The sequence below is a fragment of the Periplaneta americana genome, chromosome 11 (genome assembly GCF_040183065.1).
Source record: "Periplaneta americana isolate PAMFEO1 chromosome 11, P.americana_PAMFEO1_priV1, whole genome shotgun sequence".
Lineage (NCBI taxonomy): Eukaryota > Metazoa > Arthropoda > Insecta > Blattodea > Blattidae > Periplaneta > Periplaneta americana.
In genome coordinates, this window is record NC_091127.1 from 78,323,980 (window position 1) to 78,346,174 (window position 22,195).

The following is a 22,195-nucleotide window of genomic DNA, read 5'->3' on the forward strand; positions in this document are numbered from 1 at the left end:
ACAAAGATACATATTGATTTTTTTTATATAAGAACTCTCTAGTACCCCCAGAGAGAGTAAGTTACATACTCGTGCTCAGGGGGCACTCCACATAAGTTAATGTTAAAACATTTTATTGAATAACAGAGTAAAAATTAATAAAAGAGAAACAAGAAGAAGAAAAAACACAGATATCACAATAATTGAACTTTAAATTTTCTCTATTAAAGATTTTTTGAAGTAGGAGCATTAGCAAATTGTATGTTTGGAAATTTATCTATTATCATGTTATAAAGCCTTCGACCGAACTTGCTACTGTTATTATATGCTACAGTTGTACATTTAGGAACTGTCTAGCATATGTTGTCTGATCTTTTGGTTTTATATTTATGTGAATATAAATTAAATAGCCTAATTATGTTTCGGTTTTTACGTACGAAATTCAGTAATACATTGTTATAAATTTGATGGAAGTTAAATACTTCAAATCCTAAATACAGCAGCTCTGAAGGATAATCAAGAGGTTTATTAAGGCATATTTTTATTATTCTTTTCTGTAACAGTATTGGCATGAGGGAGGTACTATAAGCACTACCCCATCCTATAATGCCGTATTGTAATATAACTTGTACTAATGCAGGATAAATCAGTCGTAAAGTATGGACAGCCAGGTAATTTCGTAGGATGACAAAATAGTGAACATTTTTTCTTAATCTATTGCACAGAAAAATAACATGTTTATCCCAACGTAAATGTTGGTCGATTGTTATTGAGATATTTAACTTGAGGAGATTCATTTAGAACAGGACAGTTACAACTATTAGAAGAACAATTGGATGTATGAATTTTTAAACACAAGAGCGAATCAGGAGATTTCATACCAACAGATGTTAACGAAAATGTTACAACCGTAGTTTTAGAATGATTTACGTAAGACAAGTATGTTGGGATCAAACCAATTTTTAATCAATGTGATGCCAATGTTTGCATTAAAGTAGGTATCATCCCATGTTTTACCTGCAAAAATAATTAAAATTAGACGAAGTTTTGAAGTAAGTTTAAAACAGAAAGAGTGACGGACAAGATAATTTAAATGTAGTTATTTCATCATACCAACTTCTATGCATGAGAGTACTAAAACCCGTAACTTTATCGTTGCGTCGTTGGTTCGATTCTTGCAGAGACCACGAAAGCTTATCTGTTACCAATATGATGTTCTGCGATGTACCGGTTTATGTCACGAGATACATGCCTAATTGAACCTAAGGGCATAAAAAGTCCAAATATTGGTAATTACGCAAAACTTAAGAAATAACAAGGGTGACATATTTAAAATAAATTTAATTTTGAACAATGAAACTGTGTTGCTTAAATTCAGGCAATTCTTTATTTAACTTACTTACTTACTTACAAATGGCTTTTAAGGAACCCGAAGATTCATTGCCGCCCTCACATAAGCCCGCCAGCGGTCCCTATCCTGTGCAAGATTAATCCAGTCTCTATCATCATATCCCACCTCCCTCAAATCCATTTTAATATTATCCTCCCATCTACGTCTCGGCCTTCCTAAAGGTCTTTTTCCCTCCGGTCTCCCAACTAACACTCTATATGCATTTCTGGATTCGCCCATATGTGCTACATGCCCTGCCCATCTCAAACGTCTGGATTTAATGTTCCTAATTATGTCAGGTGAAGAATACAATGCGTGCAGTTCTGTGTTGTGTAACTTTCTCCATTCTCCTGTAACTTCATCCCGCTTAGCCCCAAATATTTTCCTAAGCACCTTATTCTCAAACACCCTTAACCTATGTTCCTCTCTCAGAGTGAGAGTCCGAGTTTCACAACCATACAGAAGAACCGGTAATATAACTGTTTTATAAATTCTAACTTTCAGATTTTTTGACAGCAGACTGGATGATAAGAGCTTCTCAACCGAATAATAACACGCATTTCCCATATTTATTCTGCGTTTAATTTCCTCCCGAGTGTCATTTATATTTGTTACTGTTGCTCCAAGATATTTGAATTTTTCCACCTCTTCGGAGGATAAATCTCCAATTTTTATATTTCCATTTCGTACAATATTCTGGTCACGATACATAATCATATACTTAGTCTTTTCGGCATTTACTTCCAAACCGATCGCTCTACTTGCTTCAAGTAAAATTTCCGTGTTTTCCCTAATCGTTTGAGGATTTTCTCCTAACATATTCACGTCATCCGCATAGACAAGAAGCTGATGTAACCCGTTCAATTCCAAACCCTGTCTATTATCCTGAACTTTCCTAATGGCATATTCTAGAGCGAAGTTAAAAAGTAGAGGTGATAGTGCATCTCCCTGCTTTAGCCCGCAGTGAATTGGAAAAGCGTCAGATAGAAACTGACCTATACGGACTCTGCTGTATGTTTCACTGAGACACATTTTAATTAATCGAACTAGTTTCTTGGGAATACCAAATTCAATAAGAATATCATATAATACTTCCCTCTTAACCGAGTCATATGCCTTTTTGAAATCTATGAATAACTGATGTAATGTACCCTTATACTCCCATTTTTTCTACATTATCTGTCGAATACAAAAAATCTGATCAATAGTCGATCTATTACGCCGAAAACCGCACTGATGATCCCCAATAATTTCATCTACGTACGGAGTTAATCTTCTCAAAAGAATATTGGACAAAATTTTGTACGACGTCAACAAAAGTGATATTCCTCGAAAGTTATCACAGTTGGTTTTGTCCCCCTTTTCAAAAATAGGTACAATTATGGACTCCTTCCATTGTTCTGGTACAATTTCCTTTTCCCAAATAGCAAGTACAAGTTTATAAATTTCGCTATATAATGCACTTCCACCCTCTTGTATTAATTCTGCTGTAATTTGATAGATAGCTGGAGACTTGTACTTTTTCAGATTTTCTATCGCAATTTCGACTTCTGAAAGCGTGGGTTCGGGTATAAATGGCTCAGCAGTTTGTATTTCAATTTCGTCCCGATCATTTCTATTTGGCCTATGTACATTTAATAGTTGCGCAAAATAGTTTTTCCATCTGTTTAGGATTGATGGAGAGTCTGCAAGCAAGTCACCATTCTCATCCTTGATCACGTTTACCCTTGGCTGATATCCGTTCTTAAATTCCTTTATACCCTTATATAAATCTCGAATGTTTTTATTCTTACTATTTGTTTCTACCTCATTCAGTTTTTCCTTCAAGTAACCTCTCTTTTTATTCCTAAGTGTACGACTTGCTTCCCGTCTTTCATTGAAATAATTATCTCTTTCTCCTCAACTGGATCCTGTAAGAATTTCAGTTTTGCCTGTTTCCTTCTTTCTATTACCATGCAACAATCTTCATCAAACCACGGTTTCTTTTTCTTAGTTTCATAATAACCTATGCTCTGCTCAGCTGCAATTTTGATATTATCTCTGATATTTTCCCACACGCTATTAACATCTAATTCTTTCTCAACTTCGTCGGAACTTTCTAAAGTGGCAAACCTATTCGAAATTTCGACCTGATAATTTTGCTTAGCTTCCTCGTCCTTTAATTTCAAAATATTGAATTTAGTAATATTAACTTGTTGCTCTACTCGCTTGGCTACTGATAATCTTTCTCTTAATTCTCCAATCACGAAATAATGGTCAGAATTACAGTCTGCACCCCTGAAAGTTCGAATATCTACTATACTAGTATGTCTCCGTTTATCTATCAAGATGCGATCTATTTGGTTGTGTGTCAATCCATCTGGAGAAGTCCAAGTATATTTATGTATATCCTTATGGGGGAATGTTGTACTTTTGACAATTAAATCTTTCGATGTGGCAAAGTTGACTAATCTAACTCCACTGTCACTATTAATTGCGTGTAGGCTCTCTTTTCCAATAGTTGGTCTAAAAATATCCTCCCGTCCTACTTTAGCATTGAAATTCCCCAATAAAATTTTCATGTGATATCTAGGGAACTGATCAAAAGTATGTTCCAATTCCTCATAGAAGCTATCCTTTATATGGTCGTCTTTCTCTTCTGTAGGGGCGTGAGCATTTATAACTATGATGTCGCACCATCTACCCTTAAGTACTAAATATGATAACCTGTCACTGATAAATTCGACCTTTTTTACTGCTGATTTTATTCTTTTATGAACAAAGAATCCTGTTCCTAATTGGTGATTATTGTTTCCTTCCCCATAATACAACAAGTAATCTCCTATTTGTGATATGCCATTCCCATCTAACCTAACCTCTTGTACTCCTACGAAGTCTATTCTATATCTAGCTAGTTCTTTTGCTACTAATGTTACCCCTCCTGTTCTATAAAGACTAGTTACGTTCCAAGTGCCAAATCTCAAAACCTTATTCCTTTGCTGTGGTCGTGCCAGAGAATCAGTCCTATTCCGAGGCTTAATATAGGGATACGTAACAAGCTTTTTTTTTTACGGTGATGGGTTGTTAGCCCTTCGCCCAACCCCCAAGCTGGAGGACCACCCCTTATCGGCTGTCCACGACTGCTTATTCAATATATTCGCAGCTACCCTCCATATCTGGAGGCCGTCTCCTCTATCCGCAACCTGAGGACGCGCAATGCCGTGGTGATAGGGACCCACAATACATGGATTCTTTATTTAACGCTTTCTCTAAATTAATTTAATTTAAAAAGGCATGATAATGCAGCATGGACGTCTGTTTGTCTTGAATGTGATCTCATGCATTATGTCAGACGCCGGCTTATTCCCAAACTGCGGAGGTATCGTCGATGCTCGTCGAGAACTACAGACTCAGACTAAAACACTGCAAACGTGAGAGAAATCGTTTAACTTCAATTTACCTGCTTATGAAGTTTCGTTTGTTGGTGCTGTTCAATTATTAATGATTAGTTAGGAGGGTGTTGGGAAGGAGAGTTTTCGATACCAGTTGATGTTTTTAAATTTCTTCCAGAACTATTCTGAAGCCCATATAATCTCCTACAGGAACAACTATTATCGTAGATTTTTTCCTCAGGTAAAGCGGTGGAAACTAAAGACTATGTAGTTATTTTCTCTAGTGCCCTATTGCCGCTGTTAAGAAATCTGATAGCTGTATGCCTCTGCACAATGAATTCCTTTATGGTATTCATACGAAATTACATTAAAGATTACAATGGAACTGTGTTAATAGGACTAACCAGTCACACAAAAGACAAGTGAAAACCTATTCGAATACAGCACCTTCTTTTTAGTGAAAATTGATTTTTCAACAGAATTCATAATAACTACAGCCTGGATTTCCATGCAAATGCATGTTTTTATATAAGCTTGTTACACTTCTTAAACTTTGCAAATATTCGTTTTATGGCATCGATTTCAAATAACCGTACTTTTTCCATGCATGTTTGCATGTTTTGGTCTTTTTTGGGACTAAATTCGTGCATAATTTATACTTTGAAGATTTTAGAGTTAATAACACATATTTAGACTTTTAGAAGGCGTTTCGCTGTAGTTGAAGTATGGCCTTGTCATCTCGCGCAGGTTACGTAGGCGGCAGCATATTATGGAAGTCTTACGGAGTAGACGCATTTTCGTTATTAGCACATCCAAGATCATGCTTCAACCACCGAGGAACGGCTTCTACGTTGCATATTATGTACTTTTTCTGGCTTTAGAGCATATATTATGTTAACTTGCATAATAGTGCGTTTTATGAATGTTGCTTCGTAAAATCTGGTATTTCCACGTCATTTGTATATTAGAAAAAATAAAAGAAAGCTACTGGTAATATGGTTTCGTGGCATCGTACCTGACAACTAATCTTTGAACTTTCCACTAAATTCTCACTTTGTTATACTGGAATTTCCAACCTCCAACTCGTTACAAACCAGAGATAAAAATACTTAATCCTTTGAAGCATAGTGGTTACTCAGAAGAACCACCATTTTCTTTCTTCTAAATTTTATGCCACAGATATTCCATCAAAGAACCACCTCTTGAGTATACATAGAGGTGCCATCTGTGTTCTGAAATTGTGTGCAGAGTTAAAATGTTGAAAAAAAATCGATTGAAACTTTGGTATGATCCATGATATGAAAAACATAAAAAATTAATTTGTGCTTCAAAGGGTTAAAGAAAGGAACGCAGAAGCAGCATCCTTACAAACTAAATTTTAGTGTACTTTTATGCCGAATTGTGAAGCGTTGCTATAGCTCATTTTAGAACTGCAAGAAGAGGAATTTCAGGAGACGAACGGTGATGTAGTTTATTGTGATTGTTGTAATCAAGACATAAGTACTTTTGTATTTTGGGACGTACGTTAGCGTTGTGGCTAAGACGTAACGCTGCAAAGTCAGAAGGTCGCAGATTCGATTGCCGATGGGGTCATGGTCATGCGGAAATGAAAAATACAATTCGACTGCACTTTTCCCCAAATTTCTTCGCTTAAGAATGTACCTGTCACTTCTTGTGACGTAGAAAGATAATTTTCTGTGTTCAAGAACGTTCTTCAGACAAACACACGAAGAAAACCTAAAAAAATTAGTTCTAATATTATGTTTCAAAATAAAATAAAATTTAATATAATGTAGAACTCAATTTTGATAATGCCTATTTTTTTATGTTTTTCGCTTTATTATGCATATTTTGTCATATGATAGTGCATGGATGCATTTATGTTTTAAGATTTGATAGTAGGCCTACATGGAAATCCGGACTTCAATAATAAGTGCAGATGTGCGAGTATAGTTGTCTACAGTATACTTCAACTTGTATGCTTGCTCCTTATTTCTATGACGATATTCACAAAATAAAGTAAAATAAATGTGCCTACAATCTCAAGCTTCAAATATGACTACTTATTGTTGACAAAGTAATACTGATTTGCATTTAATATCATTGCTGTGATGTTTTCTTATTTTAAATAGATTGTATCTATTTCCCCATTACTCGTTCATGCAGAAGAGGATTAACAACATTGTCACATTGAACACAGAGCGTTCAGCTCGCATCCCGGTCGGGAACACCCGCATCAGACATGATTGCATGTCCGGCGTAGACGTCATCGATCCGTAACCTCTCGTGTATATTTACCAGTGGCATAGCGTCAATGTAAGCTAAAAAGCTCAGCTTCCCCAGTTAACAATAATTTCATAATAAACTTGCAATCTATGGACAAAATTATTGATTAATTTTAATAGAATTTATATTTACGCGTTAAATATTGTGATGCGGCAGCTCAGGATAATTTGTGATGCAGCAGTAAACAAGAACCTGCACACATCAGCTTCCAAGCAGACTGGTTTCTTACACTCATTCTTCTGTGTAACTCATCCCGCAGTTTTTCCATCCCTTTCTAACTAAACTACCCTGATCGCAAGGCTCGCAGGAAGCTAGCTTTAACATTTAAAATAAGTAGTTTCCGAGTTATCCCTTTTCGTCAGTTGTGTTCAGTTGAAATGTTAGTGTGCATTGTGGCTGATATAATAAATAATGAGTGAAATAACAGTTCCTGACACCAATTTACTTGAATTTTTTAGGACAATTATATTATCAAGACTGACTTATGAACAAAAGTGTGATCTAAAAAACAAATGACCGACTCCCTTGCTGTCAATGAAGGACAAAAACAAAAGACAGCCGCATACTTACAGTACGTACTGTATCTATTGACCGTTAATATTGTGATTTCTCTAAGTATGACAGGGAGTGAGCTAGTGTTATACTATACGTGTCTATTTGATGTGTAAACCGTGAAATTATATTTTACTACGTACCATTTGAGGTCATGCCTTATTACGAGGTTCCAACCAAACTTCGACTGCTGACTTGAAATTGACTACTATTTATTTTAAGACTGTATTTTTGTAATACGTTTCTCATATTGCATGAAAGACAACTTGAATTAGCTTTCCTTGCTCAAAATTTCATGCTACGCCACTGATATTTACTGATATAATTATTATTAAAAACAACATGAACACAATTATTATATTTTTATTTAATAATGAGTATTAATCTTTGTTAGGCCTATATGAGTTGTTCAAAGTGGTTAAATAATTTCAAGGGAAAAATTGTTCCGGGGCCGGGTATCGATCCCGGGACCTCTGGTTGAACGTACCAGCGCTCTACCAATATGAGCTACCCGGGAACTCCACCCGACACCGTCTCAACTTTTCAACAGAGATTGTGTGCACTCGATGTGGGTCTCTGGCGTTTCGTCAGTCCACGCGAGTTGTGTGGATGTAAAGGGAAAAGTTGAGACGGTGTCGGGTGGAGTTCCCGGGTAGCTCAGTTGGTAGAGCGCTGGTACGTTCAACCAGAGGTCCCGGGATCGATACTCGGCCACGGAACAATTTTTCCCTTGAAATTATCCAAATCTGCTTTACAGGGAGCTTTACCTGAAAGACTAGATTTGCATGTTCAAAGTGGTGTTTGTCTATATTCACACATTCCCGATAACTTTTGGCAAAATTGTTATACACAGACTAAACGACCTTAAAAGACTGATTACAGAGGAATAACTCCACTACCAAATAAGAAGAGAATTTGTTAGCATTACAGAAATATGTAGAACTTTTATTTTGCGTGTGAATGGTAACTTTATGAAAAGTTTTCGGGATTACCGTACTTTGAATAACTCCTATAGTACAGGTTAATACTCATTATGAAACAAAAATATAACTGTGTGCCTACTATATAATTAGTCAAAGTTTTATGGGTAAAAATATGCGGGCAGTAAGGGATCAATCAATAATAACGTAGTCTACACCTATCAATTAAGTATGTCAGATGTGAATGTTTCCGGACGGGAGTAGAACTGAACACATTACGAAGACTACGTTTACAATTAAACACAATACCCAGCTTCAGATTTAAATTCACGTGCGGTTGTTTTTTATACATTTTCTTCTACTGTGCAATCTCTTACTAGATTCATATCTTTAGTTATATTGACAATGTTGCTCTCGAGATTAAGTTACTGACTTTTGCTAAAATACGTAATTGTAGATTTCAGCTGGTTGTCTATAAATATTTTTGAATGGCTGTTTACGTTTATATTATTGTAAATTATTTAATTGATTAATTGTATACGAATAAGCTCCTGTGTTTACTGCATATTTTTGTATAATTCTCTTTGTGAATCCAGTTTACCCAACCTTAGATATCTGACACTTTAATCTCGTGATATTACAAAGCACTGCTATTTCTATGCACGTCTCTGCATACGCGATGTACAATTGCAGCAACTCACAGGTAAAGTAAAATAAAAATATAAATGTAATTTCAGGTTCATATCATAAAATGGAAGCGTTTTTATTCATGTAGTCAAGTTAAAAACTCAAAAGCAAGGTGCAAATTCTCCCAAAGCATAAATTCTCTCTAATGCCTTTCCTGCAATTAACTTAATGTCATTTTCTTTAATATTTTTGATGATCTTTAATTGGTCCACAAAAGTCACAGTACTCCATTTAAGCGGGGTCAACACGTCCTACGGCCTCCGCGTAAAAGCTACTATTGACTTAAGGTTGGTTCACAATAAACCGGGAACGGAAACGACGAGGACGAGAACGTAAATAATGTTAAAATAAATATATTTAAATGTGAGCATTCACAATTGTTAATTGTGAATGTTCATATTTAAATACATTTATTTTAACAATATTTCCGTTCTCGTTTCCGTTTCCGGTTTATTGTAAACCAGCCTTAATAACTGTTCAATAAGCGAGTTTCGAACACTTGGCTGAGAAAAAAACTCTACCACAAAGACAATAGCAACATATCGAAATATTTTGTATGTTATTTCCGAAAATACACTTTTATGTCCGTTAATATATTGACAAGATGCAGAAACAAAGTCTCTCTCTCTCTCTCTCTCTCTCTCTCTCTCTCTCTCTCTCTCTCTCTGATTTTATATAGCCTGTCGGTGTATATCTGAAATTCATTTTCAAACATTTAGATGTTATGGGATCCTTGAGCATATGTACAGTATCAGAGCTGGATGCGCCACGGTGAGCCAAGTTTGGACGATACGGATATGCAAACATGGGGTGTATAAACACGTATTTACTGCTCCTGCCACAAGAAGATCGGTTTGAGTGTTCTCCCGCCGTTTCCTTCGTTTTATCACTGCGCATATAACTCAATTTGTTTTACAATCGCACGTTACTACAGCCAAGCCACAAAAGCATTTGTTTAGGATCGCACAGTTACTACAAAAGTTATATAGCAGGTCTTGAATTCCTGCTGACGTCATGCAATTATCCACCGAGTTTATGGTCACCGAGTAGACGGGTTCGTAAATGAACGCTTGTCTCTACTCCGCAAACAAACCCGAGTGTGACACGTTCCGCTTCCTGGACCCAGACCAATTCGTTCTAGTAATCCTAATAATCCCGAGAAACAGCTGGTCGTGACGTCATCGTACGTTGAGAGACCTTCGGAGCACGTTGATACTGAATTTCTTCATTAGCGCAGCGAAAGATCTTATTTAAATTTGCATGCAGAATATTTGCGCTATATTATTTCAAGTTATTTTTATGTTCTCTTGAATTGAAAATACTCGTAGTAGCGACATTTGTAGCTACAAACCGATCGGTCCCCCGTTCGATTCTTGACTAGGACGAAAGTTTTATCTGCCAGCAATAGGATTTCAAATAGAAACGAGTAGAGATTCAATTGGATTTCTCACATCGCTGATAAAATTTTAAGGGTTGGTTCAATCTTCGCCTTCAAGTGAAAAGATGTTTCTAATTCTAGTAGATAAACTTTTAAAGCTTCGTGTCTTCTATACTTAAGTGGTTAGGTACAGCTTACGGCAGTAAAATTTTTGGAAACATTCAACGTTTTTTTCCCTCCATTACTGTTTCTTGTATCATAATGAAAATTGGTATGTGTAAAATACTGCCCTTCTGCTGTATGAATATATATATATATATATATATATACAATTTAATTTTTTTTTTCAAAATTAAAAATGGGTACAGTTTACTGTGCAGTGATGAAGCGTTTCGCTCATAACTCATAAACTTGTTAACTTTTCAAGTCCTCTCTCTTTTATTTTATTGCTGAACCTCATGTTTACAATATCATGCTCTTTCAACTACATTCCTTAATAAATAATATATTTTCTATTTTGTGTTAGAAGAAAATACTGATATTTGTCCATTTTTAAAACGACTTTATTTTTTATCAGACAATCTATCAAAGGTAGAGAAAGTGATCTTGCATCATATTGTATATATGACATCCGTAAATACACACAAAAATTTCATCACAGAATGTTGGATAGTTTTTGAGTTATGTGGGAAATGTTTCATCACTGCACAGTGAACTGAATTTTTAAAAAATGTAAATATATATATTTTAAATCATAAAAATATTTTTTTTTTCATATAGCAGAAGGACTGTGTTTTACACATACTAGTTTTCATTGTTGTACAAGATATAGTAATGGAGGAAAAAAATGTTGAATATTTCCAAAATCTTACTGCTGTAAGCTGTACCTAACCACTTAAACAGCAATGAAAAAAGTCCAAAAAGTTCAAACTAAATACGTCGAGTAATTTTTTTCCCATATTTACCTTGCCTTCTGATAGCCTAGCGATTACCTTGGTATGATATGATATGGTATTTACAATAAATGACCACAGCACTTCAAACCACCGGCACCAGCATCATTTTTGTTGTTCCATGCTTCAATGTCTTAACAATCCTGATTCTTTCGAGGAAGACATCATGTCCTTAAGGGATACTTGTGAAAGATCGCTTAATTTTTTTAATTAATTTCCAAAATAGAGATCTCATAGGCTTGCTAAACTTTCATGTTCACAGAGAATGTGGTAGACTGTTTCATCGACCTTCTGACATCTCCAACATGAAGGCTCTATGGATAGTCCCATAAAAAGTCCTCTTAATAGACAATGATCTGATAGTAGTCCTACGAATCAGGTCTATTACCTTCTACCTAGCTTGAGTAGTTCTATGATCTATTCGTTTTAGGCTCTGTCAGTAGTGTTTTTCAATGCATTCATTAATGGATTGCCAGTATTTTTTTATGTTTTTGTCATCCAGTTCACAACAGCCCGCATTATAGAACAATAAGAGATACCTACAGTAGAATCGAATCCTATTAATGGATTTTGAGAACCTTCTTTAGTCAATTGATCGGCTTTTTCATTGCCCTCAACACCATTGTGTCCCGGTATCCAAATCAAATCAAATCAAATCAAATCAATGGAATTGTGTTTCTCTAGTACATCTGGGTGCTCTAGGCATTCCGAGACCAATCGTGATTTTACCACATGTAGTGGTTAACTCCATTTGGATCGACATTTGCGGGTTTATAGTCAAAAATTTATTCATATGTCTTTCCTGAGACGGGATGTAGAGCCGGCGGTCCCGCAACGCAGAGCTATGGCACTTATTATTCTCAAAGAAAATGTTCTTGCTCCATATTCCTACTTCGTACACAGACATCTTTACATCCCTTTCATACTATAACAATGTCTGGAGCCAAATACAGCGGGAAAAAAAAAAGTAACCAATGATTGTTAAATCCCATTGATAGAGTGCCTCATCTGTATTCCCCTCGTATGAAATGTAGGCCTATTCGTCCTATATTTTCATTTTTTTTTACGTAGTGCCTTAATTATTTAACATTTATATTGCATTTGATTACTGCACGTAGACTTGGCAGATGGCACCACGCGTACGCATTGGCCAACGGACTCTGACGTTGGCGTCTGCAGTACCTAGCGGAGACTTCTTGAACCGCTATTACAAATAAAATGTGACATTTTTTCTGCTTGTACGTCAATACAGAAGTCTTCATCCCAAACTAGCTTCTAATATAATTCTTAGATTCTGAAGAACACTAAAGCTTTCGAGAAGTATTATTTACCCTATGTTAAAAGAGATGGACACAATGCGCTAGTTGGAGCTGAAGTAGTTAAGGCGGCTCTAAACCATCTAATATATATCAATCTATTTTTCGGAGCAGGTGCATTATGGATCATGGTAAGCAATCTATGTGTCGTCATCCTCTCCAATGAGTATAGCTTTCTCCAAAAGCGAAGTAAAATCTCCGGTAATATAATTTACACCATGTTAAAGAATCCTGCTCAAAATGAGAGAGCTTCAGATTAAACTTATCGGCCATCTCTCGCCTATCAAGTTGTCTCTTTTGTGAGCAGATGTAAGTCTATTTGCAAGCCAATTTTTTTTTTTTTAAGCTATAGGGCCTCTGATGATTGAGTAAGCTCATAGAATGAAAGTTATTCGGAGCTTGGCAGCAAAAAATTATAAAAAAGTGACAGGTAATTGCTTGAAACGTTGTTGCTCTCGGTAGGATATTACTGTAATATTTGGATGTGTAAAGATTGTGAATGTGAATGAGAGTGAACACAAATTTAAAATAATTTGTGTTTTGTATTATTAATGACTATTTTTCTTTGTTTTTTAAATTACTATTGAATATGCACCATATATATCTTGTAGCCTATATATCCGCAATGGAATTCATGTGTTGCATCTGAATTGGTTTGTTGGAGAGCCGTTAGAATCAGTCTATGATAAGGGAAATAAGAAATATAATTCATGCACGAAAGTAAGTCTTTTCGTCTAGCATGTACCCTATCGATGCAAATCCGTTGCTAAGCAAGTGACGTCAGAATAGTGGGACGTAACGCATTGCAATTGCTAAGAAAGTGGAGTCAGAGAATTAAATTTCCATAACATGCTTCTTTCCAAATAATCTTCGAGCATAAACGTTTCACATTAAAATAATGTCCTAACGATTAACATATAAAAATAAACATACATAGACATATGCTGTAAAAAAGTATATACTGTAGCTATATTAAAATACACCATAGCTCGGAAACTGACGTAATACTGATTCTGTTCTGGACTTCTTGTACATCGTATTAGTCTAAAATAAAGACTCCTTTCATTAGACTTTCATTGATGAGATAATAAAGAGAGTTTTATGTGTCATGCTAAGAACTGTAAGGAAACAAGGGATTCAATTAACAAAAATATAATAAAGAACTCCAATATTATGACAATACCACAGAACGTACCAGTACTACAGTTAAAATTTAAGCTGCAAAAAAATTAAATAATTGTAGCTTCAAAATATGTAAATCTTATTTATTTTATAGGTTCAAATTTTGCACCGTACCGGCACACAGAAAAAGTTTCTTATTTTTGACTTCTTGTAATATTAATAACCGCAGAGACATCTTCTTCAAATAATTACGCTATTGTACTACGGAGAATTTCTCGAAAGAGAAAATGAACTAACTTGGTAAGCCGTACAAAGTATTATTCTAGCGGTAAAAATCCCATTGGGCTTTCAGTAGGTAACCTTCAATATCCTACAGGAATCAATTGTTTACTTTTGTTACTTACACCAGCAGACAGTGACAAGCGTCCCAACGACTTCCTCGGTTGAAAAATTCTCTGTATTACTCGACCAAGGCCAGTGGAGTCCTGCAGCCCGGAGCCATGGAGCTACTGCTTCTGCGTTCGTAATACCGCATCGCGATAGTTCACATTACTCCCGCGGCTCCACTCGCCTTGGTCGAGCAATAAAATGCTTAAGTTGTTAAAATTTCTAATGATTCTAGAGCTTCATATACGTTATTTGCTTTATGTTACAGAGTTCTCGGCAGCACAAAACCCTGGCTATTATGGCAAATATATCGGGAAGCTCAAAACTCTACACCACAGTGTGACTGGTGAGGTGTTCGCTGTGGATGCACGCACTCTGCATATAAGAGACTTCACGTACGATGGAGAAGGACCAGGTATGATTTATTTCTCTAAGTTTATAGATCTGTGAACTTAGATGTACCACATGTAGTCTGCTTTTAATTTCAATTTCCGATAATATTGATGTGATAAAACCGAGATATCTCAGTCGGTAGAGAGACACGAAAACAAAGTATTTATAGGTCACAAAAAAAGACTAAAATCAAAAAGAAAGCTAAAGAGTAATTTAATGTAGCTTTTATATTTTCTCTAATAATACCACTATCTACACCTTTCAATTTTTCGTCTATCATGGAGTAAAACTGGTTTAAAAAGTATTACCAAATTTAACTCTTCATCAATAATTCCATGTATAACATACTGTAGCTAACCATTTTAATACATTCCCATAGCTTTTATAAGCATATTATTTATGGTAAAAAACGTAGACAAACTCCTGTAAATCATTTCAGTTATGTTGAATTAGCAATAGCAGAAAAGATAAAATTCCATGCCAAGAAGATTTTTGATTCACGAATTGTCAATTTGACCATCATTGTCATAATCGTTATCACTACCACTAGCAAGACAATTATATTTCAAGAATTGGACCCTTTGCTTCATTCTAGCCTCACATTGTGACGATTTCAAATCAACGCCAGACAGTGGCAAGTAGTTGGTTATGTTTGATACAAAATTAGTAAAATGAAGTTATATCGCATATTCTTCGTTTCGGTAGTTGAACTTTAAATACTCAGGCAAAATACTGATTTAAAAAAGCATACGAAGTTTATTTCCTTTCTTATTCAACGTTACATTCCTAGATAGGACATCTCTCGTTACAATTATCAGCTATTGGAAGTAAATCCCAAAAAGACAAAGTATACGGTTATGTCTCGTGACCAGAACATAGTACGAAATGGAAATATAAGAACTGCAAATTTATTCTTTGAAGAAGTAGAAAAATTCAAATATCTTGTGGCAACAGTAACAGATATAAATGACACTCAGGAGAAAATTAAACGCGGAATAAATATTGCAAATGACTGTTATTATTCGGTTGAGAAGTTTTATCATGCAGTCTGCTTTCAAAAAAGCTGAAAGTTAGAATTTATAAAACAGTTATATTACCGGTTGTTATGTATGGTTATGAAACTTGGACTCTCACCTTGGGAGAGGAACAGATACTAAGGTTTCTGAGAATAAGATGCTTAGGAAAATATTTGGGATAAAGTTACAGGAGAATGGAGAAAGTTACTCAACGCAGAACTGCAAGCATTGTATTCTTCACCTGACATAATTAGAAACATTAAATACAGATGTTTGAGATGGCCGAGTCCAGAAATGCATATAGAGTGTTAGTTGGGAGGCCGGAGGGGAAAAGACCTCTGGCAGGCCGACACGTAGATGGGAGGATAATATTAAAGGGGATTTAAGGGAGGCGGGATATGATGATAGAGACTGGATTAATCTTGCACAGGATAGGGACCGATGGCGGGCTTATGTGAGGGCGGAAATGAACCTCGAGGTTCTCTCAAAGCCATAAGTAAGTCAGTCTTTGTTTTACGTCTTTTGGCACCATCTCCCAAATGCCATAGATCTCGGAACATTTTTTGCGTCTTTAATCTATCTCCTTGGTTTTCGCGGTTTATTTTACATCCATTATAGGCCTATCATATATCAAGTTGTCATATACAAGCCTATAGTGTATTGTATTGTATTTGTTGCTACATACTACAGTACAAAATTAATACGCAATAAATATAACACTCACCCGTCTGAGCAAATTCGTAGTCGGGGACGATTCCTGCAAATAGAAATTCTATACTGAAATACAATGTAACACAAGTTCAGTACAATTGCAAAACTTTATAGAATAATTGAAGACTTATCTTTCCAAAGAGGCTAACTGCCAAGAAGCAACTCTCTGACATATTGATTAAACACACACTGCCAAACGCATCTTGAGATACCACCCACACCACCTTTGGCGCATCAATGAGCCGCTTACAGTTGACCTACAACAGAGTTCATTCAGTATGATATTCTCATATGGCTGCACACCCCTCTGATTAAATAAAATGAAATTTGAAAAAAAAAATGACACTTAGCCCCTTTGGAAAGATAGGACTTCAAGGACAAACAGGAATTGCTAAAATAAAAATAAGAATCAACTCAAGAATAGAACATAAGTTTGAATGAATAAATACTTTGACAATAAGAAAAAAAGATATGACTGTTAAACAAATTACTTCATTTTATTCTTAAATTTATCAAAATTAAAATTGCATAGTCTTGGATTTATTAACAATACAGAGTTGTATAATCTTGACTTACTCTGGATGTGATTTAGTCCAATAGCTATGTAACATGTAGGTTAAGCTGGACATGTTAAATTCCTTGTAGTGGAATGAACATCATGCGAACTCTCTGTATTTCTGAGATGTTTTGGTGAGGTGAGCCGATGATTAACCACAGATTACTCGCATTCGCCTTACGGTTGGGAAAACCTCGGAAAAAACCCAACCAGATAATCAGCTCAAGTGGGAATCGAACACACGGCCGACAGCAACTCCGGATCAACTGACAAACGCCTGCCTCCTGAGCTAAGCCGGTGACACTACTTACATATACCTACAGTAATATACTGTATATAACACTGTTGTCCAAGTCTTATTTAGGCCTATATAAGCTTATACTGTATTTATTGAATTGTGTATATATTACTCCATGTCATATTTATTACATATTTTACACTTAATCCGAGATCTAATTATGCAGTGTATAATTCTTATTAATTCAAAAGCGAAATGTTGTGGAGTTCTTTGTTTACTTAGATGAATCTAGTAGTTAAATCAGAATTATTAAATTAAGGTAGTTAAGGTTAACTTCTAGTCTGTTAACGACGCTGTATCAACTTCTAGGCTCTCAGTGTAGTTGGAATTAGTAATAACAAGATAATATTTGGCGAAATGAGGCCGACGGTTCGTCACAGATTACCTGAAATTCGCATTATATTTGGAGAAAAACGCGGAAAAATCCAACCAGGTAATAACCTCAAGAGAGAATCGAACTCACGCCCGAGCGTAGTTCCGAATTAGGCAGAAATGTGCCGGTAGCCTATATAATATGTTTTGCTTTGTTATTACTATCTCCAAATATTTCTTCTGCAACGTTACAGCGACAGTTCTACCATAATCTAGTATAATATACAGTCACGAAGCTTGAGTTGTTGAGGGTACTAGGAACAATAGACTGTGCAGGTACTATTTCGCATTCTCTGTGATGAGGCGATAGTAGCGATCCTAGTGGTTAGCAACTATCTATGGATGCATATTTACTACGTATTGCGCTTCGTGACTGTATATACTAGACTGTGGTTCTACTTCGACTTCATTTTTCATGTTACTCGAGTGCGAATTTTGTTTGTTCTCACAGGTTACGTAGTCCACTAAAGGAGTTTATTTCGAAAACTACCAAATGTAGTCCTCACGTATTGGAGGCTCCCGTACCAATCAGCGCGGTCGTCCAGTGACCATAGCAACACGTCCCACCTTAATGTTGTTATGCTGACCACAACGCAGAGCGATTCTCTCTGTGCGAACGTGTTACAAATATCCAACTTCCACTTTTATTAACCTTCGATAAAATAAGCGATGCATAGCTGCTAGACGCTTGGATGTTTGGGAGGTTTGAAAACAAAATGCGTACAGAATTCCCAGAGTACAAGCGCTTAAAAATACAATAAAATTGCCATCAATTGAAAACGCAAGGAAAATGAACACTGTCAGAATACAGATGGACATGATACTTAGACAAGAGATTTCTTCGTATGATAATTTGATAAATTAAAATTAATGGCCTATACTGAAGTCATAGTATTAGCTATTATACACAACGCGTTCCAATCTTCAGTTGGTTAGGATACAACTGTCGTTAGTATATGATGAATACAATTGAGGGGCTCCCTGCAAAAAGGGAGTGGCTCCACTTTTTGGCAAAATTAATATATTTTTTTTTTCATACGTTAAAAAACATACCCGATATTTTAGTGCAAGAGCGGTGTGATTCCGAGCATGTGATAGTAAGTTACAGTGGAATTGGAGCTTACCTCCCAATCGTTTCGTTGGGGGGGGGGGAAGCAGCTCCTGGAGCTATATACAGAATGAACCGTAAATAGTGTCATTAATTTCAGGAAGTAATTCTTTGAATATTTCAAACAAAAAAGTTAAATAAAATTTTGCTTCTTTTTACTTCATTTTCGAGATAAAAATTGATTTATAAGAAATAGTTCATAGCGTGTTCTGGGGAAGCCATTGATTTAATTTCCAATGTGCTCAGCGAATTTAAGGGAGCAGTGCATTATGATAATAAATGATTTAAAGAATTTTAGTTTTACCCTTTATATGTGCAGCAATTTGAGCTTAACAAATGTAACGTTTCGTTCTGCAAAGAGATTTTACAATGTTACATTTGTTCGCAATAATTTCTTCACATTTAAAGAACAAAACAAATTCTTTCAATCATCTATTATCATAATACACTGCTCTCTTAAATTGAATGAGCATATTGGAATTAAATGAATGGCTTTCCCAAAACACACTATGTAATATTTCATATGAAACCATTTTTATCTCGAAAAGGAAGCAAAAACGCGCAAAATTGTATTAAAACTTTTTGTTTGCAATAATCTCAAAGAGTAACCCCCTGAAATTAAGGACATTACTTATTGTTCACTCTGTGTGTGTGTCTATATATATATATATATATATATATATATATATATATATATATATATATATATACATATAATTTAAATTATGGTTTATAAAACCGAAAGATAAGACAGCACATGCTTGACAGTTCCTAAATGTACTAGAACTGTAGCATATAATCATAGTAGCAACTTCGGTCCAAGGCTTTATAACGTAACAGATAAATTCCCAAACATACAATTTGCTAATGCTCCTTATTTAAAAAATCTATTAAAAATTGCTGTTAACAGAGAAAATTTAGAGTTCAATTATTGTGATATGTGTTTTTTCTTCTTCTTTTTTTCTTTTATTACTTTTACTCTGTTATACAATAAAATGTCTTAACATTAATTTATGTGAAATGCCCCTGAGCACGAGTATGTAACTTGCTCTTTCTGGGGGTGCTAGAGAGTTCTTACAGTATATTAAAAAAAATCAATATGTATCTTTGTTCTGGCAATAAAGTATTATTATTATTATTATTATTATCATTATTATTATTATTATTATTATTTAACGACGCTCGCAACTGCCGAGGTTATATCAGCGTCGACAGTGTTCCGGAATTTTGTCCCGCAGGAATTCTTTTACATGCCAGTAATCTACTGATATGAGCTTGTCACGGAAGATTAAAATAGCATTACTCATAATTCATTACAAAATGTGGACAGAAATTGTTCAGTTGATACATGACCTGCAGACAAAGAAGGAACTTTGACACAACTTCCACTATGAATTTAATTTCAATTCACCTCATTTAAAATCTAAATGAATATAAGATGTTCATCTAAAGAGGAATCAAGCGGCAAAAGTATAATGCTTACTACACAATCAATAGATAATAAAACATGTCAGTTCCCTATATTTATAGATGATACCTTTTTAGCGCACTGGAGAAATGTTTGCAGCTGCTTTACAAAACAAAAACGTAAATTCTGGATTTCTTCTGAAGAAACTGTTAAACTTGCACAAAAAATAAATGCTACCAAACAACGATAAAATAAATTATCAAGTGATGCCATGAATGACCTATACAAGTTTCTATTTTGGAAATAAATCCGTTACCTTGCGATTCAAATGACGTCATCAGGGGAAACGACAGAAAATCAATCAGTATACCTTATGTTCTTGCATTCAAACCATGTCAACAACATCGCCCATATATGGACGGTTTAAAAGTGAACATATAAACTCCAATCCGCAAACGAGTGGCGCCTAATTCAAGTAAAGGCACGTCCTTTTCGTTTCCTTGTTCTATATGAAGCATGATGGGCACAGATTTACGAGGTCATCAGCCTTTTATGAGCATGCATCAGCAAGACCTTAAAATCTTGGTACATAAACGGAATGCGCGCCTTTTTATCATTCTATTCTTGTAAATTTAGGACTGTAACTGGCAACAAAAACTTGAAGTGTGAGTTTGTAGGTACCTCCAACTATACATGGATACAGTGGACCTCATTTTTTCTCTCTTACTTCAACGCTTGGCCTTGCACTTTGGACGAAAGTTGTACCAAGTTCACTACCAGTCATTCACAGGAAACCCTGTTTCGGACAGATGAACTTCTTTTGTTTTATTGTTCCTACAAGTCAACAAACAATCCTAATCGGCATGAGAGTCAGTTTTCTCTTTGCTGTTAGACTCGTTTTTGTTTCCGCATTTTCACTGCCCGCTGAACTGACCACAATGCCTGTTATTTGCAGACGTTACCTCCACGTTGTTGCACATATATTCGCACGTCTTCTCAGAATTTCTGCGCATTACAAGCTAACTAACGTGTCGAGTTCTTGGATACTTAAAAAATTTTAATCTAACTGAGCAAATCAAGGAATGTTATTTTGAAGTAATAATAAAATAAATTCGTAGAAAATAACGTAGATAAAAATGTACCAGACACAGGACAATTACAAATATTCGTATACAAACACAAAAAACGTTAACCAATTTATGAAGTAATGGGGTCTTTGCCACGTTTATGGCTCAAGTGATAGAGCGCTGGTCTTCTATTCAGGAGGCACGGGTTCGATCTCCGGCCAAGTCGTAATGAAATTTGTGGTGTACAAAGCAGGCATTGCAGAGGATTTTTCTCGGGTTATCTCAACATTCTCATATTTTTCGCTATATACAGAGTGTAAGAGGTATAAGTGTCATTATTTTAACTGATAATTGTTCATGTCATAAGGAAGAAAAATTGTTGTCACAATTTTTTTCTAATTGCAATATTTAACTATTTATTAAAGTTTACAATATTAGGCGTTTGGCAACGTTGCTGGATGGGGAGGAGGGAGTTTACAGGTATACAGTGCAGTTCAAGCGAATACAGACATACCGATACAAAACAGATGCTCTGTTCTAATGAAGAGGCGGACTCATGTTTACATAAAACGAACAGCAAATACAAACTTTCATTCTCATTAATAGAACTTTATGATAAATTTTCATTCTATTTAACAATATTAGTAATATTGGTCCATTTTTTGTTGTACGTCTAAAAAAGAAACAATGGTTTACTGCACAAAATCACACTAACTTTTTTTTAATGCAACATTTTAATCTCTCCTGCTTCCATAAAGCAGTACCATTTTTTAAAGAAATTTCTGTTTGTGAGATTTTCGAAACGGGGAAAGAGACTCCTAGTTTCTAATAATTGTTGAGAAACTGGTACAAAAGTTCGCCGATTAGGTAACCTTCATTGCGGAAAACTTTAACGATACATCTTCTTGCCTTACTTGAATTACGA

At 35.4% G+C, this 22,195-nt stretch overlaps 1 protein-coding gene across 1 annotated transcript in view; it reads left to right on the forward strand.

Moving 5' to 3' along the window:
* LOC138709111 (protein Skeletor, isoforms D/E-like) overlaps positions 1 to 22,195 on the forward strand; it is a 316,549-nt gene that overhangs the window by 115,941 nt on the left and 178,413 nt on the right. Inside the window, exon 2 of the mRNA XM_069839643.1 lies at positions 14,610 to 14,756. Coding sequence (XP_069695744.1) covers positions 14,610 to 14,756 — 147 coding nt within the window. The remainder of the gene's footprint in view (positions 1 to 14,609; positions 14,757 to 22,195) is intronic.